Below are 23,917 nucleotides of genomic sequence, written 5' to 3'. Positions count from 1 at the left end.
CATTTTTCCAAATTTTGTGCACTCTGTGTTCGGCGGCCTGCCTCTCATCTTGGGACTCGTCGCAGGAATTCTATTTTTATTCCTTCTGCTCCGATATGGCAAGTCCGGTAACCGACGATACCCAGACCACCATGGAAGGGACCCTCCTTGCCATGAGTTATCGTGAGAGAATTACACAGATTCTTGGCTTGGCTCGTTTAGGAGATCTGAACTTGACCTGGTTTCTTACATTCAGACCAATCTGGCAAGATTGCATCTTACCTGTTCTATGACACCTGCTTTGCGGAGAGGAATGCGTGTTGGACATCTGTCTTACACTTCCATCAGTCCTGCCATCGGATGTCGACGCCTTGTCCAGTAATGACTCATACATCGTGTGGTCCCCAACGGCATTCATTGAGGTCTCACCAGTAAGTCTAACTGTGGGTGAGATACGAGGATCAACAGGCACACAGGCACCGTCTGATATGACAATTGCTAACGCGGCAACCAGCACTGACGGCAATGCTTCTCATCTATGCACATATGATTTGCTTGATCAAGTAGTTCCAATTTCACTTACTGTGGTAGACGATTTCTTTGCCAGCCTAAATGATCTGATATTTTCTCCTGATATCGAGAATAACTTTTGATTCATGCACACAGCGTCACCTGCACTCTGATATTCGGCCTTCACTTTTTCAAAACAAAGATTTCTAACTTTGGAACTCTATTTTTTCACAACCAATTGAATTTTTCTTTCAAAAACATTTGACCTTTTTGGCACAGACTAATCTGCTTAAAATAGAACTATTCTGAGAGAACAAGAAATTATTTTCCTTTTTGAACACTGCCCAGAGAAGATATTTGGCCTTGTCCTCATATAACAATTGACATGATATGTTATGTTATGAAATGGTCTCGACCTTTTTTTCTGTATTTAAGAGCCATTTTCATAAACGTAATTTCATGATTCATTTGGTTGGCATATTTAGATACTCTATGCTTAGAATGACACTACTTCCTTAAAATGCGTACTGTAGAAATGCTCAATATTTTTTCTTTAGTACAACCATTTCAAGTGTATGTTATGTATTTTGGGGTGGGATTGTAAACACTAGCTTTATATATGTTCAGTGCTAATACGTTTAGCTTTATTGAACTTAAGATCGTGGAGTGGGTGTTGTAAATGAATCTAGGACCCTGGTGTAAATGTTTCCGATTTATGCCCTTATATTGGTATACTTTATCATATCCTTATATAGGCATAGAAATCACTATCATATTTGGCCTAAGCCTTATAGCCCAAATACGGCATGGCTACTTCCACTAAGTTCTGAGAATCAACAAAGATTTCTTGGAAAAACCCGCCTCCAGCGGCTAGGGATTCCCCTTGCTTGAATATTGAGTTCTCCAAGAAATCCTTGAGTTTTAAAAGATCTAGCCTTTGAGTGACGTTATTAGGTCCAATCATGCATCAAACTCGGCACCTTCAAAGTATAAATATGCTTAGGTTTGCCCAGACAAACACATAGTGGTTTGGAGCAGATCGACTATCTACTTGCCCGACGCCCTGCAGCAGCAAGTACCGAATGAAGCCGACCCTCCAGCTGACGCACTGAGAAACTCTGTTTTTTCTCCTGCTGAGAAATCCAGCTCCAGTGTTTCCGGGCTACCCTTGCGGGTATCTGGGAAATCGAGTCCTGAGAGAGAGATACAAGACCTCCTTCATTCTAAAACCAAGGTACGGAGCTGATTAGACCTCTTAGACAATTCTTGGAATGGATTCCTGGCAGAGAACTACTAAACTTAAGCTACTCCTCACTTACTTCTTCCCTTGTACTAGACTTAGGTTAGGTACACCGGGGTAGGCGTATTTTAGAAGCACCAGTTGGGTACTTTTAGTCATTATTTATTACTGTATGTATTTTATGCATTTTATGCACTTACTTTTATGGCTTAGAAACTATATCATGCTCCTACAATACTACTTTATAATACTGTTCGTATTATATGCATTCACAATCAGGCTTCCGAGACAGCACTGGTTGAGGTCGCAGATAACGTTAGGCATGCTCTGGACAAACGTCAATCTTCCATTCTTGTCCTTTTGGACCTGTCTGCAGCCTTTGACACCATCTCCCATTGTATCCTGATGCAGAGGCTTAGGGAGATCGGTGTCAGAGGGCAGGTATTGGAATGGTTTAACAGCTACCTATCCAACCGGACGACCACAGTTCAAATAGGCAAGACCTTGGTGAGTACGCAGCCAGTCACAAGGGTTGTACCGCAGGGCTCTATATTGAGCCCCACGCTTTTTAATGTTTATATGGCCCCCCTGGCCAAAGTAATCAGAGCGTTCGGCTTTGATGTTTTATCTTACGCCAACGATGCTCAAATCCTGGTCACTCTTGGCCCTGACATTTGCGAGACCAAAGGACCCAAGAACTGCCTGATAGAGGTAAGAAACTGGATGGGCCGTAATCACTTGCAGCTGAACAGCAGCAAGTCAGAGGTCATGCTGTTTGGCAAGGCTACCGAACATTGGACCCAGGACTGGTGGCCTTCTCAGCTGGGTGAGAGTCCTGCCCCTAAGGAATCGGTCTGCAATCTGGGTCTGCACATGGACAATAAGTTATCCATGAAAACCCAGGTAAACCATATTGTGGGTACATGCTTTAGAACCCCAAATAGTTCACGCAGGATTTTCAAGTGGATACCAGCTGAAGCCCGCAAGCCCTTGGTACAAGGTCTGATTATAAACAGGTTAGACTATGGCAATTCGCTACTTCTGGCCACAAACGAATGCCACCTCCGGAAGCTGCAGGTTCTACAGAACACGCCGGCGTGACTGGTTTTAGATCTTCCCCGAGGGTCTAACTTCGCGCCATGTTTAAAAATCTTACATTGGCTGCCTGTAAAAACACAGATCATTTATGGTACATAAACAAATGTATGGAAGGGGCCCAAAATATTGGAACCAAAAGCTCACATGGTATGTACCAAGGAGGCAGCTGAGATTGAGCATGGAGTCACTGCTCACTCTGTTGAGAATCCAAACTACCAGGAATGGAGGCCGCCCTTTCTCTTTTTTGGCCCCATCCCTTTGGAATAATATTCCTTTGAGCCTTCGCACAATCTCTGAACACACCAGTTTCCGAAAGAAGCTTAAAACCTGGCTTTTGAGCTAAATTCAGCTGCTCACCTTTTGTCAGAACCGTCTGCATGCGCCATGAGACTCCGTTGGATGTGATATGTGCGCAATATAAATATCCTGACTTGACTTGACTTGCATTATACTTTATGACAATTATTACGATTGTAGCAGTACATTTCTTATGCTTGAGAAAGAAGACTGTCCAATAAATACTTTTATTGAAAACGGCCGTCTCTCTATTTTCTCAGCACCTCTGGTGAAAAGAAGCATGCACCATTGACTGAGTAAAATAGCTATCTATTGTTTCTGCGACTCTAGAGATTGATTTCTAATACTTGGGAAACAAAGATGTCATGTTTATGCGGTTGTCAGAAACTAATCCCTCCTTGTTTATTCGATAAAGTTTCTAGTGACCTCTGAGCTAGCTGGCACTCACTATTAAGTTTAATTTATTCGGTAGAGACCTAGTCCACCTCAGTCCTACGTCTAAACTACAGTATATATTATTCCAATGCGCAGAGGCTATTGGGAATATAGGAACTACACTACAGCACGACTTGGATTGCACAGTGACAGTAATGGAACGGCACCGCCTTTGCACATCTCCGGTATACTTTTAAAAAACACTCAACCTATTTCCTGGTTTATTTTTAAATTCTAGTTGCACCTAATCTAGCCAGGTCTAATTAATTTTTAGATATTGATCTATTTGCATAACACCGTTGCTTTTTGAGGGGGCCTCTGGGTTATGTCAACACCAATGATTCCTCTTTATTATCTCCCTCATTGAAAGCTTGACTTCATATCGATTCGCTTCAGCGAGCTTCCACACCTTATCAGAATTACACAACAGGTATGTTGTAAAATTTTCCATTGTTCTTCGTGTGACTTTTGCTCCATAGCACTTCACTATTGAACTACTTACTTGTCCTCTGTTTTCCCAATTAGAGTTACACTTCAACATGCTTGCCCCCATAATTTAGCAATCCTCTTCACATCTAAGCACTTTTGTATTTTTCATTTGCATTTCGGCACATTTACTCATGTCTGTGCCTTTGCTCTAAAGGGAGTTGCTACTCTGAAACTGTCATTGACTGCATCCTGATGATGAGCCCTTGTAAAAACACATGTGGGTGTTCAATCGTCGACTCTATTGCCACCTTGGATTCCCTAAATTCCTATTTGACTAAAGCACTCAGAGAGACAACATTGCTTTGCAGCCCCTGTGTTCTACAGTACTGTGCGGTGGAGTCCTTAATATGTCCTGAAAATTACTGAGACAACAATTGTTGTTAGATACGCTTCAGCTATACTTCACTATTTAATGCATGCTTGATTCACATTATCACCGTGTCTTGCAATTTTTATATTACTAGAGCCTCTCGTATTTCAATTAATGTCTGCTGCATTAAACAGAATACTTTTTTGTGTGCATGAAAAAATAATTATTATTTTAAGTGAGTTTTCTATGTTTAGTATATCGACTTCAGGTGAAAGGTAATTGAGTTAACGTCATGCTTTTACAAATTTACATGACACATTATACCTTACCTTGTAGATATTACGAGTACATTTTACTTTTATGCTGTATGATAAGTTTTTCTTCCACTATCTCTGAACACACCACTGTTGGATCTTAGGCATACTGGTACCAGGCTCCCAGGGTAATTGGGTTAGCTCTTTTTTTATATAGTACACGAATGGCCGTACAGTCGAAGATGCTGGCATGCTACTCACAGTTTTTTTGCGAGGCCTGGGTCAAAAATCTAATCCAGGTCCCTCTGGCAGTTTCTTCCTTTTTTCGCCAGTTGATACTTGTTTTTAAGTGTTTAAAATAATGTACTGAAGGGATAGCGAAACAATGATGCCTTGCACCATCTAGTTGCATGGCCAAAAACACTAATTTATTATTAATGAAGATGAAACACTTGCTTTTAATTTAAACTCTCTAAATGATCTCTGCTGAAGAAGCACAGGGGTCCTCGAAACAGTGGGGCCTATAGCACAATTCTCCCACCCCATGTCCTTCTCCCTTGATGGCAGTGGTTGCTTGCTTTTGGGGCAGACATAATTAGAGGATTCAGGTGAAAGACTGTCATACAGACTGGCAACTTGGCATCCATAGGAAACTGAGTAATATACTCTTGGTCGAGTGGAAAATAGTAAAGATATGAAGAGGTACATAGTAGGGTTGGTTTAGGAGAGCTACAGGATAGAGGACAATGATCAGAAAATTAAATGACATTCTTGAAGCCCTTCAAGTCTGTCAATGCATTAATGTTTATGAGTAATGGATAAAAAAGAGCTTGAGCAAATCTGGGAAAGTCGAGTGCATGCCACAAAAAGGATGTTTACTGGGGTTTTGAAGCTTCAATCGCAATTAAATAGATTGGGTGGTTGAGTGCCTGCTGCATAACATCGAAGTTATAGTTTCCAATGCAAATAACAAAGCGTGTAAGGTAGATACATCTGTGGCACCAGTTCTAGTGTGTATAACCTTATTGTAATTTTTTATTAACTTTAACGTTATTGCCAGATAAATTGGGTTTATTTTTAAATGTTTGTTTATGTTTTTCTGAGAATTTAAAGCCTTAGCACAGCTTTTGGACATAAGCTAGAGCATCAGTGAATTGATTCATCAATAAAATGCAGTAGACCTTGTTGATTTAACGAGTAAGCTCAGTGAATTAATCATTTGATCTATAACCAGGGAGAGAGGTCAGCATGGACGGTATGGACCTCAATTCATCAACATTCCAGGGGTAGAAAAAGGGACTTCACATCCCCCTTGACATTCACTTTCACTTTCACTCACACATACATATGCTTATACATACACACATATTCACACATACACACACACACACACATAAACACATAATCTGCCCACACATGCACACACACTCACACACACACTCTGACGTAAACAAAGTCAAAACTGCAAACACACACAAAACATACATGCATTTATAGAACATGTTTTACTTACCACAGGTGCCAGGGAAAGTCAGATTCCAGCTACTTGTACTCCATTCTTTATTGACCTAATAGCGAATAATGTAATATTATTCACTCTTAGTATAATAAAAATTGACAAAAAACGAGGTGAGTGAAGTCCAAACCTACATTAATAATGGCAAGCTATTTATGTTCCTGCCACTGATTTTGCCACTGCTGACAGAGGGGTCAGACACACAGTGCCAGTGGTCAAGAGGGGCAGGCCAGGGGTCACAGCAGCGACCCCCTGGAGACCCCTAAATGAAGTCCATGGAGGTCATGTTGGCACTTTAGAGCTGGTAGGTTTTCAAAATCTGGGATAAACCAAATTTGACAAAAATGGATCATTGGTTGAAATCATCACTACGTAACGGGCAGGGATATAGTAAATTCATGCAAAGAAGGTCCCAAGGGCATCGTCGGAATTGTACATGTGACTCAGTGGGAGATTTACTTACATGTAGCGAAACTCAGTGCAGCAAACAAAGCTGTTGCGCTGAGTTGCACTAGAAGGAGATCAGATCCATGTCTTCATGAATATGGTGTTGCTGCTCTCTTCCTCTGTTCGTGTGCTATTTTGGGCTGCCTGGCACCATGGTCACACCATTAACCCATTGTGCAAATGGGTGTGTGTGATGTCAAGCATAGGTTTTGTAATGCAAGGGTACATGTACTATGCACCCAACTACAGCATGAAATACTTTTAAACATTATGTGTTGTATGATGCACCACACATTCAAATTTGAAAAGCTTGAAGAAATAAAAACATTTCTCCAAGTTAATGCCTCAGGGAATCGTTATTTTTGGGCACAAAGCCCAGCCAACAAATGACAGTTGACAGTGCACTACGTCAAAAAGCTATGGGTGGAAACGTTGAAATGCCCTCATACCCCCATGACACAAAGTGACGCAACATTAGTGCAAAAGCCTTTGTACTACGCTTCGGCAACCTTCCAGTGCAAAAAGGTTTTGCGCTGGAAAATAATGAATACATCAACACTTTGTTACAATCTGCATAATTTTGGGTGAAATTGCACTGATGCAAAGCATTGATAAATCTGACCCCTAGTTTCTGATTAGGAGTTTGGGAGGAGCTAATATTCATTTTTTCTGATTTCAGGACTTCTGTGTAAACAACCCTGAGTCTGGCACCTTCAGCATCACTATAAAGAACATTGCTTGTGGGATGGGCGAGGCCATCTGCTCGGTGTCCGTCTCACTGATTCTGCAGGTTTGTCTTTTCTTCATTAGCTCCCGGTGTCTTACCATTATGTGCATTATTGCAGATTTCCAAAAAAGAAATGGTGAGAAATATCAGGAGTTCCACAAATTCCATATATTGTCAATAGGATATCTTGCAAGCCTTTTTGTAGAATTTTCACTCATCCTTCCACTACCACTCACTCACATTCCAAACAATGATATATTACCACACCCACTTGCTCTACGGGTGTGCCAAAGGGCAAGATCTATGGCTAATTGCCAAGAAGTCCACATAAAATTACAGCAACTGTAAATGGAACATATATATATAGTGATGAGTCACACCGTCCCTTCTTCCCCAAATCACTTGAAACCTTGGTGTGTAACTGTTTCATAGGGAAGAGAAAGCATGTTTGCAACTATGAAGAATAAAAATAAAATCTCTAGTGCACAATTAAACACATCAAAAACCTGTTAGATATTGTTGCAAGCATATATCAGAAACAGTTGAATATAAGTAATTTTCTCTTTTAAATAAAAGCTGCAATAGCTCAGAATGTGTAGACAAGTGCAGACCAATTGTTATCTTTTCACTAACTATCAAGTGAGTGCAAAAATAAACTTGTTCTCTCTGCTTGTCATTGAGAGCTAAAAAATGGAGCAGAAGAAAGAATAGCAATGTTCGGTTTTCCAGATCTTGAATGTAATCATTTATGAAAAACGATTTTTTTATGTCTTTTTTTTTTTTATAGTCGTCGACTGGCAGCCCCATAAGTAGTTCATAATAAGGAAGTTAGAGATAGGCATTACTACAGGGATTACAGAATCCCATGTATTATGAAGAAATTAGAGATTGCCGTTTATACAGGGATTACAGAATCCCATGTATTTTAATAAACTAATAACATAAGGGGAATTGTCAGGAATTCACCAGGTAACTGCATCTAAATCACTTTGACTTGGTTAAAATTCTGAACTATAGGATGTTTCAGTCAAACATATGTTTCTGTTAAGGCACATGAAGATCATTGGGGACCCCATTCTCTATATAATATAAATGAACATGTCCTGGAGTGAGATTTGAAAGTGTGTAGTGAAGGTTGTGAACAGACTGTCTCTCATTGCCTACAACAATGCAGTGACACTAAGGCCAAACAATGTAATGAAGAGGAGGTCTCTTAAGTTCATTGTGTCTTTATGAGGCTTATCAGTCTCACATAACCTTATTCAAGTATATGTCAGACCTGGAGCTTGTCAAAATATTTTTTAACCTCTTATTTTCTAGAGAAGTTATTCTGACATCCGTTTTTATTTTCTTGGCCCATGCATGGCTGTGGTTTATAAAATATCACCCATAAATGGCAATGTAATATGTGTGTGTTAGCCCGCATTCAAGTTGTACTGACATGCAAAATGGTATAATGGTACTTCTATAAATTGTGAATGCTACAGAGCTATGTGGATATAACTTGCAATGTACCAGGAAATATGAGTATCCATATTATTTATTAGAGCACCTTTAAGGAACCTGATGTTACAACTAACCAGATTAAAAGAAAATGGATACAATTAAAGTGAGGAAGTAGAGGAGAGGCCACACAGGTCATGCATGGTATCACTCATAGGATTAGCACGCTGTAGTGGTATTTCCGAGATCAAGGAATGTTTTACAGGTAAGACAATGCAGGCACAGTGGAACAATAAATGAATGAATGAATTACTTTCTTTAATTTAAAGCACTGCTCACAATAATAAAGTAGAAAACAAGGAATTGTAAAAACCACTGCAAACAAAAAGAATTGCTGTATAAAAAGCCAAAAGGTAAAATGGAAGACTAAGCAGATGTCTCTCAATTTCTTTATAAACACAAAGAGAGATGGTGATAGACAAGTAGCAGTGAGAGCAATAGATGTTCTGATCTATGCAGTCAAACATACACCTCTGGGAAAGAGAGTTCGGAAACTACTGCCTGAGCCATGGTCATGGGCTAGAGCCATAACCCAACTAACATGCTGAATTAGGCGCAACAATTTACAGAAACCCCCTTTACGTTACAAAGACACTTTCCTGCATTGGGTACAACATTGCCAAGCTTGAGGTCTCTTTTAGGGGATGGTCTCATATTTCAATAGATTTCTACTGAGATTGTGTATAAATATTTGAATGATAAAAAAATATATAATAGCAGATTGGTTACTTGAAAATGTGGTTAAAATGGAAAGGAAAATGTTGGTGTGGCCAGCCAAGCCAAGATGGTGGACAGGTTTTAAGTTAGCTCAGATGGGAGACCCGTGATCCACATTACCTTGCCACCATCCATGCCGGGGTGCCGGAATATGGTGGTCTCTAGGGCTGCAGCGGCTAGTGGGGCACATGAGATCTCTTTTTAGCGGCTTCCCTAAGTCCGGGGATGCCTCTAACAAAGGAATGCTTTCATCGGCCTTTCTGACCTACACGCGCGCATAGGACCTAAGCAACACAGAGGCTGTAGTGGCAGGCGGTGCCTACTGTAAAGGCTTGCAGATACTGGCCAGGATGTGGGGGCTATAGAGTGCCCTCTCCTGCTACCAACAGCTTCGGCCCCGGCCACCACTTTCCAATTCCCTGCTGGGGCCATCGCTCTCCCCTCCCCCCAGTTCTTGTATTTGACACTATGAAGCAAAGGAGTCTGAATCTCATCAGCGTAGTACGGGCCCCATGGACCGCCCTGGGACCCTTCTCCAGTATGTTAATGCCCAGATTCTACATTTGACTGGACGATCTGCTCCTACTCTTTCCACCTCTGTGCTGCACTGAACATATAATACCATATCTGGGAGGCACTGGGCCACCCTAATGGGGAGGTCATCTGGTCTTAAGGGGGCCTGGTGAGGTCTGTGGACTGAGGTGTGTGGCCCTAGTAGTGGGGGATCCATTTGGCTGGGGTGTGAAGGGATGAAGATCCTGGAGGCTGACTTTTGATGACTGTGCCCCCCTTCAATGTGGTGGATTCACGGTTGTGGCGGGTCCTACATTGTGGCTGACTGGATTGACATACAGCCAGGCGGTATCTTCTACCCAGTGGTGGGCTAAACTCTGTGTGTGGATGCATTGTGGGGTCTCAGGGGGAGAGGCCTCAGGGACTATCTAGGCCCAGGAAGTCAGTGGAGGTCTCCCTCCACCCTCATCCTCCACTCTTGGACTCTGTGGGACTTCTTGTGCCAGCCCATTGAACTGTGCGAAAGACATTGGGGGCCTGGCGGGTCTGCTACACATAATTGCCACCGCTGGGTAAGGTTATGTTTGTGAGTACCCACTTGCTCAGATGGGGAACAAGGACATGGGGTATAGAGGTGGAGTGGGTCCACTGCAGCAGAGTACTCAGCCTGGCGATGTAATGAAGGTGCCTTTTACAGATCTGCTAATGACTTCGCCCCTGTTGGAGACAAAGACAGATCTCAAACTTTACCAAATGCTCGCCACAATAGCAGACGTGAGGCAGAATTTACGCACTGGAGTTTATGCAGTGGGGATTGAGCTGAGGCTTCTACGCAAGGATTAGCAGAAACTGACAGAACAGGTTGCTCATACTTAACCGTCCATGAAGGAATTGGAGAGTAAGGTCCGCTCTCTCAACACCAGTGTCCAGGAGCTGCAGGCAAGTGCAGAGGATTTCAAAGAACGTTCGCACCGGAATAACATTCACATAGTGGGCTTTCCTGAAAGGGTGCAAGGTAATGATCCGGTCAAGTTCTTTGAGACCAGGCTGTCACAGGTGGTCACTCCAGGCCACTATCATCCCACTTTCTGATTGAATGTGACCACCACATCCCCACATGGTCCACGCCGGTGGGGGCTCCCCCAGACTGATTGTAGTCCAGATCCTGAATTACAGGGATAAGGAGACTCTGTTGCAGGTGGCCAGGATGATCTCGCCACTCCAATATGAAAATACTTGAGTATTTATGTTTCTAAATTACACCTTGTCGATGCAACGCAACTCTTTCTTGAGGTGAAATATAAGTTGTGCCAGGTGGGCTTGCGCTACACTCTACTTCTTCACAGAGCCAGGAGATGCCTGGGACTGGGTAGAGAAGCGTTGCTAAGAGACCTCCACCTCATCATCACCAGTACAACATTGACCATAATCAGGATGTTCACAGCAATGCAGGACCCATGTACTCAAGGCCATCCTACCCCAGAGCAGGCCAAGATAGAACAGGCCCAGCCTTCGTCGGTGGCAGTTGCCTTGTGGCCAGACTACAGATCACCAGTGGCACAATCTTCTGAAAATGGAGGCTTGTCTGTAATTCCAGTAATAACACCAGAAATGGCAGATGAGATTCTGTGAGCCTACCCGGGGGCGAAAAAGCAGCTCACATCCTGTACTGTACTACATGATTACATAGAAGTATTGGATCTTCTCAATGAACTTGGTACAGGTACACCTAGCAGCTCAGATAAGGAACGGTCTGGAGATGGATTGGCCACCTCCCTTCTTCTAAGTCCTGGACGGTTCCAATGTGCATGATCGTTCACTAAGGAGCACCTCTTTCAATGTTTTGGCAATCAATGTTTCTGGTGCGCACTAGATGGGGAGTTATGGGTTATTCCATTCTTGTTTGTTATGTTTCGCACTACACTCTTATACTCCTTTCTATGGGCTATTGCTGCTGTAGAACAGAGCACAGTCTCAGTACTACACTATGTGGTTTGTTTCAGGGAACTGGCTCAATTCTGGTACTTTAATTATGTGTAATGTTCATGGTATAAGTACCTCCAGGAAAGGACATGGAGTCCAACAATATCTGAGAAGGTAAAGGGTGCAAATCATCATCTTCCAGGAGACTCATGTGGTAGGTGGGGAGGACATCCAGCTGTAATAGCGCTGGCATGCGCAATGTTTTTGCGCAATGTATTCTGGCTTTGCTAGGGGTAGATTGATCTGGGTCCATCCAGGTGTTCCCTTTCGTCCCCTGAGTTCAGAGATTGACCATGAAGGGTGCTATGTATTGATACATGGGCAATTGGATGGTAGGGAAGTAGCATATATACCCTGGTCCTTGTTGGACTGTCCGAGATCGCTCCATCTGGCCACTAGAAACTACTTCAACTATTTCCCTCCACATGAGCTACATGTCTGCCTCAATCGTATTTTATGTGACTCGACCATCAGGCTGCTATTGATGGTTATTGAGTACTTGCAGAAGACCTTTTCTGACCATAACACATGGCACTTGCATTTGGTGTGGGATGCTGTGAAGCAGTCAGTCCCACCTGGAGACTGCAGCCTGCAATGTTTGAGGACCACGTCTTCCATGATACCACTGCTGAGACCCTCTCCCAATCTTTGTCTGAAAACTGGGACATATTTTCTTCCAGGCTAATATATTGGTGGCAATGGAGGTGGACTTCCTTGAACATTGCATCCATGCAGTTATGGGGGCCAGGGCTGTTTTACATGGAGCACTATTACGCACCAAGACCTCCCTGACTAAACTAGAGGTGGATGCTCATAAGGACCACACAAAGCAGAACGGGCTGACAGAGGGTCTGGCTAAATATGCCCAGCTTATCGAGCAACTACACTGTCTCAATTTCTCATCAAACCTGGCCACGATGCATGCCAGTGGTGACAAGGCTGGCCGCCTTTTGGCCTGGTTATTGCTCAGTGTTAATCCAACTTTGCAGATCACTATGGTCAGGACTCCTCAGGGAACTCTGGACAAGGATCAGGTTAGCATCCGTGAGGCATTCACTGCACATTATCAAACCCTCTATGACCCTCCAATTGTGGACTGTCACAATGCCATGCACTCATTTCTTGACTCTGTGACCCTCACAGAGGTATGCTACAAGGGTGTCTGTTGTCCCATCAATTTTTTGCCCTATCAATGGAGACGCTGGCACAGAGGCTTTGGCACCAGGGCCAGATCTGGGGCATTTCAATGCATGATGAAATGCATGCAGTTTCATTGTAAGCAGATGATGTCCTCATCTGTATATGTGATATCTGTGAAGAGATTGGCAACATCCATACATTTTTCAGGTGTTCCGCACTGCCTCTGGGTTTGGGGATAAATTAGGCAATATCCTGATTTTTTCATTGCACCATCACAATTCTGGCACTAGGAATCCCGCACTTTTCACTGACGATTAACATCTATCATGTAACCCAAGAACAAGTAGATGGCTATCTAACTCAGGCTATACGCTTGTTGCACCCCAAGATGACATTCTGGAGTACCTTACCACTTACAGTACAGGGTAGGATCTATTTATCAAAGATGAAAATACTTCCCTGGTGGCTTTCTTACCTCCATACCCTCCTTGTCCATATCCCAAAATCATCTACATTCTGCACTCTACACTCTGTGTGGGAGGCGATGTTTTGTGCTCCACAATCTACAGTTACTGGTTGAGAAAGGAAGGGTGGGCGCTTCAAACTTAGAATTATTATTTTGAAGTGCAGCTGCGTGCTGGCTGGGGGGGCTGCCTCACAGCGTAACTCACCTTCCTGCATCTGACTGACCACACAGGTTGATCCATAAGCTTGTCCTACCCAGGCCAAACTCCCACACAATACTAATGGGTTATCGAACATAGCGCATAGTATTCTTCACCGTAGTCTGTGACTTATGCCATGCGTGTCCCAGTACTCCCTAGAGATCCCCCTGAATTCTATTACTCCATTTAGTGATAAGATAGGCTGGGCAGGATGAAGGCAACCAGAGTCACTACACTTGGTGCACTATTCCAGGATGGAGTGCTCATGCCCTACGATATTTTACACGAGAAGTACAGGCTTCTGGCTGGGCAGTTTTGGCTTATGGAAATCTATTAGCTGTGCTGGAGGGCCTTTGGGGTCTAACGGCATGGACTTTTGAACAACACTTACTGCTGCACACACTAAATATAATGGGTTGCGGATGCAAACTCATAACATAGTTCTTATGTGCCTTGGCCTAGAAACACATGATCCACTTGATCCACTTGCAGGTACCCGCAGATGCTTGGAGGGAGTTGTGTGAAGTGCCATAACGCATGAAGAGTGGGATAGAGCGCTTCATTACCCAAGGAAAGTGTCACAGAATGCTAAGTTCCAATATAGTTATGATAACATTCTTCATAAGTCTTACCTCAATACAGGAATACTGCATTGTGTGTTTGGGTCTTCCTCCACGTGTCCACCCTGTCTGCCGCTAGGGGCTGATAAGGGCACTTGTTTTGCAATCGTTCACCCCCAAAACTCTGGTGGATGTGGTTTCTGCAGCTACATATAGATTAATTAATTTGGTATTAATAATCACATGCAGGCTTTTGGCCATGTACTGTAAAGCTCAGACGTTGCTCACTGATGCAGACCAATGCTTAAATAGGGGCTGGCCGAGGCAGTGGCACTCAGGTGGGAAGAAGCTTGAGGGCTGTGGACATACCCTATAGCTGTGGAGTGGGACACTCTATTAGCAAACTTACAAACTTATAGCAAGGGCTGCACAGTCTAGCGCTACTGTATATCTTGCTAGTTAACATATTTTTGATCATACCTGTGAGGCAGTGGCTTACTATTTGTCACTGTGAATTCGCTAATGGGCCTGTCCTTATATGTTTTTATTGTATTTTTGCTGTTGCTGTTGCAGCTACCTAGAATCTCCATGTGCTGTTAGATTCATCTAAGCCTAGACAATAATTACCAGTAATCTACTGGTAATTAATGACACTGTGGGTATCATGCCTCAACCCCAATAAACTTGAAATAGAGTCTGACTGAAAAGCAATCTAGTTGGCACCTCTAATTGTCCTGAATAGTAGTAGGGTTGCAAACACAAGGAGGTGATGGATGGGTTGCCAAAACCTTCCAGACACTCACCCCCAGTCACAGATCTGGGTTGAATCCATCATTGTTGTTTAGCTCACTTCACCACCCCAGTTCAGACCAAGCCATATGCAAATCAGTCTTGGACCAGAAAAAAGCATCCCGGGACCGGTTTTAGGATCACACCCCTCATCAGCCAGGCAGCTTGTGTTGCCAAATGACTACCTTCATTTTTGTACAATATTAAAATGACCCTGTTTCAACGGTGAATATACACATACTGTCAATGTACTATATCTATGTGTGTAAACAAATGAGAGAGACCCATTTAACCAGACCAGGGGATTAGAGCACTTTTAGACAGTAGAAAAAAAGAAAAATCCCTTGATGGACGAAACACTCTTAAACTAATCTATGTGCTCTTCACACAGATTGCAGCCCATGTATTAGAATTTACACCTAATTCCAACACCATTAGTTAAAAAGTAAGTAGATACTATGATTTCTTTATTTTTACTTTTATGTTAAAATCAACATCCTGAACATTATAACAATCAATACTAAAAATTCATTACCATTAAAAACATATGCAGTAATATTACATTTACATATAGCAGCATCTCATCAAACAAGAAAAAAATATTTTAAAAAAAGGATTTAACCTGTACAATACTATACTTAAATTAAACAAGCTAAATGCTAATAGGCACTAGACCACAAAGAGAGACAAAAGACAGACACTATTCTTTGTCATGGAATCACACATCAGGGTTGACACTAATTCCTATCTTTTCCTAGATATGCTCAATATTTCATATCTAAAAGATAGGCTGTTCAGTTCTGTTGTGACAATATTGTATAAACCAGAAAAGGAGAAATGATCACTTAAGAATGTGTTTAGTTAACGATTGGTTTGCACCCAGGTGAATGTGCAGTTGGAATTTGTTTATACAATCATGTCTAATTGGAAATTTATAGTATGGGACAGTTGTGAATTGCCCAGTTTTCTAAAACAATTATTTAATTGTGTCTGTTTACAGGAACCGAACGAAAGTGGCAACCAACCAGTGCCCGTAGAAAGAGAGACATATATAACTGTCTTGATAAAGATGGACTACCATATATATACCATCGAAACGCGTTGACGCCTCACTGTACACAATCAAGGGAAACAGCCTATCCTTTAGATATGAAATATTGAGCATATCTAGGAAAAGCTAGGAATTAATGTCAACCCTGATGTGTGATTCCATGACAAAGAATAGTGTCGGTCTTTTGTCTCGTTTTTGTAGTCTAGTGCCTAATAGCATTTAGCTTGTGTAATTTAAGTATACTATTATCCAGGTTAAACCCTTTTTTTTAAAGAATTTTTTCTTGTTTGATGAGATGCTTCTATATGTAAATGTAATATTCCTGCATATGTTTTTAATGGTAATGCATTTTTAGTATTGATTGTTATAATGTTCAGGATGTTGATTTTAACATAAAAATAACGAAAATCATAGTATCTACTTAAAAAAAAAAGGGGGTGGGGTCGCACACCACTCACTCACCAGCGGGATCGCCCCTAAGGACTATGGTCAGTGTAGTTTAGTATTCCACGATGTATCCATCTTCGCCATCCTTGGACACGTGTTTCGGGGTATTTACCCCTCATCAGCAGGGAATAGGCCATCTTCTTATCTTCTGGGGTTGCCGGTGGCTGCCAAATATTGCCAGGTCTAGTACCACACGGGCGCGCGGGTGCGGGGTCCCAGGCTCGTCAGCCCGCTTAAACATTTCAAAAATGGGGTGGGGTCGCACACCACTCACTCATCAGCGGGATCGCCCCTAAGGACTATGGTCAGTGTAGTTTAGTATTCCACGATGTATCCATCTTCGCCATCCCTGGACACGTGTTTCGGGGTATTTACCCCTCATCAGCAGGGAATAGGCCATCTTCTTATCTTCTGGGGTTGCCGGTGGCTGCCAAATATTGCCAGGTCTAGTACCACACGGGCGCGCGGGTGCGGGGTCCCAGGCTCGTCAGCCCGCTTAAACATTTCAAAAAGGGGGTGGGGTCGCACACCACTCACTCACCAGCGGGATCGCCCCTAAGGACTATGGTCAGTGTAGTTTAGTATTCCACGATGTATCCATCTTCGCCATCCCTGGACACGTGTTTCGGGGTATTTACCCCTCATCAGCAGGGAATAGGCCATCTTCTTATCTTCTGGGGTTGCCGGTGGCTGCCAAATATTGCCAGGTCTAGTACCACACGGGCGCGCGGGTGCGGGGTCCCAGGCTCGTCAGCCCGCTTAAACATTTCAAAAAGGGGGTGGGGTCGCACACCACTCACTCATTTGCTGAAATTGACGATCTGCCCATTCGCAGTGTGATTCTGCCAGCGTGACTCTGCAGTTTAATTTATTTACTTATCGCCGCTTTTGCTAATTTGCATTCTGTTGACCAGCGCGACCCTGTTTCAGTACTTGCGTTTCCCCCCCAAGCTCTCCTGCCGCCCTGACCCCTCCACCTCCATTTTGTTGTTGTTTTCGTCCTCCTTAGCCCGCCCCGCCTCCCAGCTGAAGCGCCCTCCCACAGACAACAAACAGCGCTCACACACCTAGAAGCGCCGTGACTCGCTCTACGCTTCCGAGCCGAGTGGTCGCTCCCCTGCTGCTAAGGTACCGTCTGTGCAGCGCTGTTGCTCTATTCCAGACTGCAAATAATCGCGTTTTGCTCCTGCCGCTCTGCCCATTTTGTTTGCTGCTTTGCCCACTTTATTTGCTGAAATTGACGATCTGCCCATTCGCAGTGTGATTCTGCCAGCGTGACTCTGCAGTTTAATTTATTTACTTATCGCCGCTTTTGCTAATTTGCATTCTGTTGACCAGCGCGACCCTGTTTCAGTACTTGCGTTTCCCCCCTAAGCTCTCCTGCCGCCCTGACCCCTCCACCTCCATTTTGTTGTTGTTTTCGTCCTCCTTAGCCCGCCCCGCCTCCCAGCTGAAGCGCCCTCGCCCCTCCCCCCCACTATCCATATATGACAGGAGTTCCCGCGCGCAGCGTTTACGCGCAGCGGTCGCGCCCAATCCGCGCCGAAGGTGCGCCAAAGGTAAGCCCGTCTACGCCCGTCCGCACCTGGACCGCGCCCAGCGCCAGACCCCTTGCCCCTCGCGCTGCCCAACCCCCCCGCATTACCTACGATGCCGCCGCCCTCCTAGCCCTTAACCCCGGTCGCGCCCCCAACTGCGTCCAAGCCGCTCCTGGACGCACCCATGGTCCGTTCTCCTGCTTCTCCTGCAAATTTAGCGGCACCGACGACATCTCCGCTCCGACCACACCACAGATTCCCGACCCCAACCACCTAGAATGCATCCTTCTCAACACCCGCTCGGTCCACAGACACGCCATTGACCTTTGGAACCTACTAGACACCATCTCTCCAGACGTCGCCTTCCTAACGGAAACATGGATGAACGCCTCCTCCGCCCCTGACATCGCCATCGCTATCCCTGATGACTATAAGATCACGCGCAAGGACCGCACCGACCATACAGGAGGAGGAATCGCTATCGTCCACAAGAAATCAATCCGCATCTCAACCAGCTCTGACGACAACCTCGCCAACTCCGAACACCCTCACTTCCAAATCCACATCGACCCCAAGACCACACTCAGAGGCACCCTCCTCTACAGACCACCAGGACCCCGCGCTAAATTCAGTGAAGACATCACGGACTTCATCACCCCACACGCGCTCCCCTCCAAAGACTACATCCTTCTGGGAGACCTCAACTTCCACCTTGAGAAGATCAACGACCGCAACACCGCCACCCTCTTGGACAACCTCGCCAACCTCGGACTTAAACAACTAGTCACTTCCCCCACCCACATCGCAGGTCACACACTCGACCCCATCTTCACCTCCAGCAACCATGTCTCTTTCAGCCACACTACGGATCTCCTCTGGACTGACCACAGCTGCGTTCACTTCACCTACAACAAGCCGAAACCAATCATCCACCTCCAACCAACTCTACAAAGAAACTGGAACAAAATCACCACGGAGCAGATCTCCACATCGCTCCTTCAAACCTCCCCAGCCCTCTCTTCTAACGCCAACGAAGCCGCCTCCAACCTCACCCTTTGGTTATCCAACAGCGCCGACACCTTAGCACCACTGAAAAAACGCCAACACAAACTTGGCATCAAGAAGGCCTCATGGTTCAACGAGGACCTCAAGAAATCCAAGAAACTATGCCGCTCCCTTGAAAAGGCCTGGAAAAAAGACCCATCCACCAGCAACAAGGACGCCTTCAAAAGCGCCATCCGTACTCACCACCAACTGATCCGAAAAGCCAAGAAAACAGCATTTAAGGATCGACTCGACAACAACGCCCACAACAGCAAGGAACTTTTCAACATCGTCAAGGAATTTTCCAACCCCTCGGCCAACTCCAACGACATCACCCCCTCTCAAACCCTCTGCGACTCCCTAGCCTCTTTTTTCCACAACAAGATTGCTGACATCCACAACAGCTTTGACAACCAACCCGGAAGACAACCCACCCTACCATCAGCTGACCATCTTCCCCCCGTTAACACCCTTAACGCCTGGAACCCAATCTCCACTGAGGACACCATCCGCCTGATGAATTCCATCCACTCTGGATCCCCCACAGACCCATGCCCTCACCACATCTTCAACAAAGCCGACTCCGTCATAGCTCCGCACCTCCGAGACGTCATCAACTGCTCCTTCAACTCCGCTACCTTCCCAGAAGACTGGAAACACGCTGAACTCACCGCCCTTCTGAAAAAACCAACAGCAGACCCCACCGAACTCAAAAACTACCGCCCCATCTCGCTTCTTCCATTCCTGGCCTAAGTCATCGAGAAAGCTTTCAACAACCAGCTCGCCGCCTTCCTCGAAGCCAACAAATCACTCGACCCCTCACAATCTGGCTTCCGAGCCAAACACAGCACTGAGACCGCCCTCATCGCAGCAACAGACGACATTCGAACTCTACTGGACAATGGAGACACAGTCGCCCTCATCCTCCTCGACCTCTCTGCAGCCTTCGACACGGTATGCCACAGCACCCTTTTACAACGCCTCAGAAACATCGGAATCCAAGGAAAGGCACTGGAATGGATCACCTCGTTCCTCACCGGAAGAACCCAGAGAGTCCGCCTCCCACCATTCAAGTCCGAGGCCTCTGAAATCATCTGCGGCGTACCACAAGGATCCTCACTCAGCCCCACCCTCTTCAACGTATACATGAGCCCCCTCGCGGCCATCGCCCGCCAACACAACCTCAACATCATCTCTTACGCGGATGACACTCAGCTGATCCTATCTCTCACCAAGGACCCCAGCACCGCCAAGACTAACCTACACGAAGGAATGAAAGAAGTCGCCGAATGGATGAAACAAAGCCGTCTGAAACTGAACTCAGACAAAACAGAAGTCCTCATCTTAGGTAAATCCCCCTCTGCATGGGACGACTCCTGGTGGCCGGATGCCCTCGGAAATGCACCCATCCCGACAGACCACGCACGGAACCTTGGCGTCATCCTGGATTCTTCACTCTCAATGAACAGACAAGTCAGCGCCGTATCCTCTTCCTGCTTTAACATCCTTCGCATGCTCAGAAAAACATTTCGCTGGATCCCCTCCGAAACAAGGAAAACAGTCACCCACGCTCTAGTCACGAGCCGACTGCACTACGGAAACACCTTCTACGCAGGTACCACCGCTAAACTCCAGAAGAAACTACAACGAATCCAAAACGCCTCAGCCAGGCTCATATTAGACATCCCACGCAACGAACACATCTCTGGTCACCTGAAAGACCTCCACTGGCTACCCGTCAATAAGAGAATCACTTTCCGACTGCTAACCCACGCACACAAATCACTCTACGACATCGGACCAGATTGCCTCAACTCTCGATTGTCCTTCTACACCCCCTCCCGCCAACTTCGCTCTTCCAGCCAAGCCTTCGCCACTGTCCCTCGCATCAACACAAACCTGCATGGGAGGCAGATCCTTCTCATACCTGGCTGCCAAAACATGGAACTCACTTCCCGCTTACCTTCGCCTCACCCAGAATCACCTAGCGTTCAGAAAGCAACTTAAAACGTGGATATTTGACAAATAATCCTCCTCCCCTCCCTAAGCGCCTTGAAACCCTCTGGGTATGTAGTGCGCTATATAAATCTTATGACTTGACTTGACTTGACTCACCAGCGGGATCGCCCCTAAGGACTATGGTCAGTGTAGTTTAGTATTCCACGATGTATCCATCTTCGCCATCCCTGGACACGTGTTTCGGGGTATTTACCCCTCATCAGCAGGGAATAGGCCATCTTCTTATCTTCTGGGGTTGCCGGTGGCTGCCAAATATTGCCAGGTCTAGTACCACACGGGCGCGCGGGTGCGGGGTCCCAGGCTCGTCAGCCCGCTTAAACATTTCAAAAAGGGGGTGGGGTCGCACACCACTCACTCACCAGCGGGATCGCCCCTAAGGACTATGGTCAGTGTAGTTTAGTATTCCACGATGTATCCATCTTCGCCATCCCTGGACACGTGTTTCGGGGTATTTACCCCTCATCAGCAGGGAATAGGCCATCTTCTTATCTTCTGGGGTTGCCGGTGGCTGCCAAATATTGCCAGGTCTAGTACCACACGGGCGCGCGGGTGCGGGGTCCCCGGCTCGTCAGCCCGCTTAAACATTTCAAAAAGGGGGTGGGGTCGCACACCACTCACTCACCAGCGGGATCGCCCCTAAGGACTATGGTCAGTGTAGTTTAGTATTCCATGATGTATCCATCTTCGCCATCCCTGGACACGTGTTTCAGGGTATTTACCCCTCATCAGCAGGGAATAGGCCATCTTCTTATCTTCTGGGGTTGCCGGTGGCTGCCAAATATTGCCAGGTCTAGTACCACACGGGCGCGCGGGTGCGGGGTCCCAGGCTCGTCAGCCCGCTTAAACATTTCAAAAAGTTGAAAACCCGAAACACGTGTCCAGGGATGGCGAAGACAGCGAAGATAGCAAGATCAAAAGATGATGCATCGCGAACACTCTACTACAATGACCAGAGTCCTTAGGGGCAACTTCCGCCGGTGTGTAAGTAGTGTGCGACCCCACCCCCTTTTTGTAACTTAAAGCTCCCTTGAGCAGCGGGCTGACGAGCCTGGGATCCCGCACCTATGCGCCGGAGTGGTACTATACCTGGCAGATATTGGCAGCCATCGGCGACCCCAGAACACTGCCTATCCCTGCTGACGAGGGTTGAAAACCCGAAACACGTGTCCAGGGATGGCGAAGACAGCGAAGATAGCAAGATCGAAAGATGATGCATCGCGAACACTCTACTACAATGACCAGAGTCCTTAGGGTCAACTTCCGCCGGTGTGTAAGTAGTGTGCGACCCCACCCCCTTTTTGTAACTTAAAGCTCCCTTGAGCAGCGGGCTGACGAGCCTGGGATCCCGCACCTACGCGCCGGAGTGGTACTATACCTGGCAGATATTGGCAGCCATCGGCGACCCCAGAACACTGCCTATCCCTGCTGACGAGGGTTGAAAACCCGAAACACGTGTCCAGGGATGGCGAAGACAGCGAAGATAGCAAGATCGAAAGATGATGCATCGCGAACACTCTACTACAATGACCAGAGTCCTTAGGGGCAACTTCCGCCGGTGTGTAAGTAGTGTGCGACCCCACCCCCTTTTTGTAACTTAAAGCTCCCTTGAGCAGCGGGCTGACGAGCCTGGGATCCCGCACCTACGCGCCGGAGTGGTACTATACCTGGCAGATATTGGCAGCCATCGGCGACCCCAGAACACTGCCTATCCCTGCTGACGAGGGTTGAAAACCCGAAACACGTGTCCAGGGATGGCGAAGATAGCAAGATCGAAAGATGATGCATCGCGAACACTCTACTACAATGACCAGAGTCCTTAGGGGCAACTTCCGCCGGTGTGTAAGTAGTGTGCGACCCCACCCCCTTTTTGTAACTTAAAGCTCCCTTGAGCAGCAGGCTGACGAGCCTGGGATCCCGCACCTACGCGCCGGAGTGGTACTATACCTGGCAGATATTGGCAGCCATCGGCGACCCCAGAACACTGCCTATCCCTGCTGACGAGGGTTGAAAACCCGAAACACGTGTCCAGGGATGGCGAAGACAGCGAAGATAGCAAGATCGAAAGATGATGCATCGCGAACACTCTACTACAATGAAAAGAGTCCTTAGGGGCAACTTCCGCCGGTGTGTAAGTAGTGTGCGACCCCACCCCCTTTTTGTAACTTAAAGCTCCCTTGAGCAGCGGGCTGACGAGCCTGGGATCCCGCACCTACGCGCCGGAGTGGTACTATACCTGGCAGATATTGGCAGCCATCGGCGACCCCAGAACACTGCCTATCCCTGCTGACGAGGGTTGAAAACCCGAAACACGTGTCCAGGGATGGCGAAGACAGCGAAGATAGCAAGATCGAAAGATGATGCATCGCGAACACTCTACTACAATGACCAGAGTCCTTAGGGGCAACTTCCGCCGGTGTGTAAGTAGTGTGCGACCCCACCCCCTTTTTGTAACTTAAAGCTCCCTTGAGCAGCGGGCTGACGAGCCTGGGATCCCGCACCTACGCGCCGGAGTGGTACTATACCTGGCAGATATTGGCAGCCATTGGCAACCCCAGAACACTGCCTATCCCTGCTGACGAGGGTTGAAAACCCGAAACACGTGTCCAGGGATGGCGAAGACAGCGAAGATAGCAAGATCGAAAGATG

General features: G+C 46.0%; 1 protein-coding gene across 1 annotated transcript in view; it reads left to right on the top strand.

The window, feature by feature from the left end:
* LOC147733211 (mucin-5B-like) overlaps positions 1-23,917 on the top strand; it is a 1,334,855-nt gene that overhangs the window by 762,620 nt on the left and 548,318 nt on the right. Inside the window, exon 15 of the mRNA XM_086956056.1 lies at positions 7,255-7,365. Within this exon, the coding sequence (XP_086812182.1) occupies positions 7,255-7,365 (111 nt within the window). The remainder of the gene's footprint in view (positions 1-7,254; positions 7,366-23,917) is intronic.

The sequence above is a fragment of the Lissotriton vulgaris genome, chromosome 2_1 (assembly GCF_964263255.1).
Source record: "Lissotriton vulgaris chromosome 2_1, aLisVul1.2, whole genome shotgun sequence".
In the NCBI taxonomy this organism is placed as follows: Eukaryota; Metazoa; Chordata; class Amphibia; order Caudata; family Salamandridae; genus Lissotriton; species Lissotriton vulgaris.
This window is presented reverse-complemented; position numbering and strand designations above follow the sequence as displayed.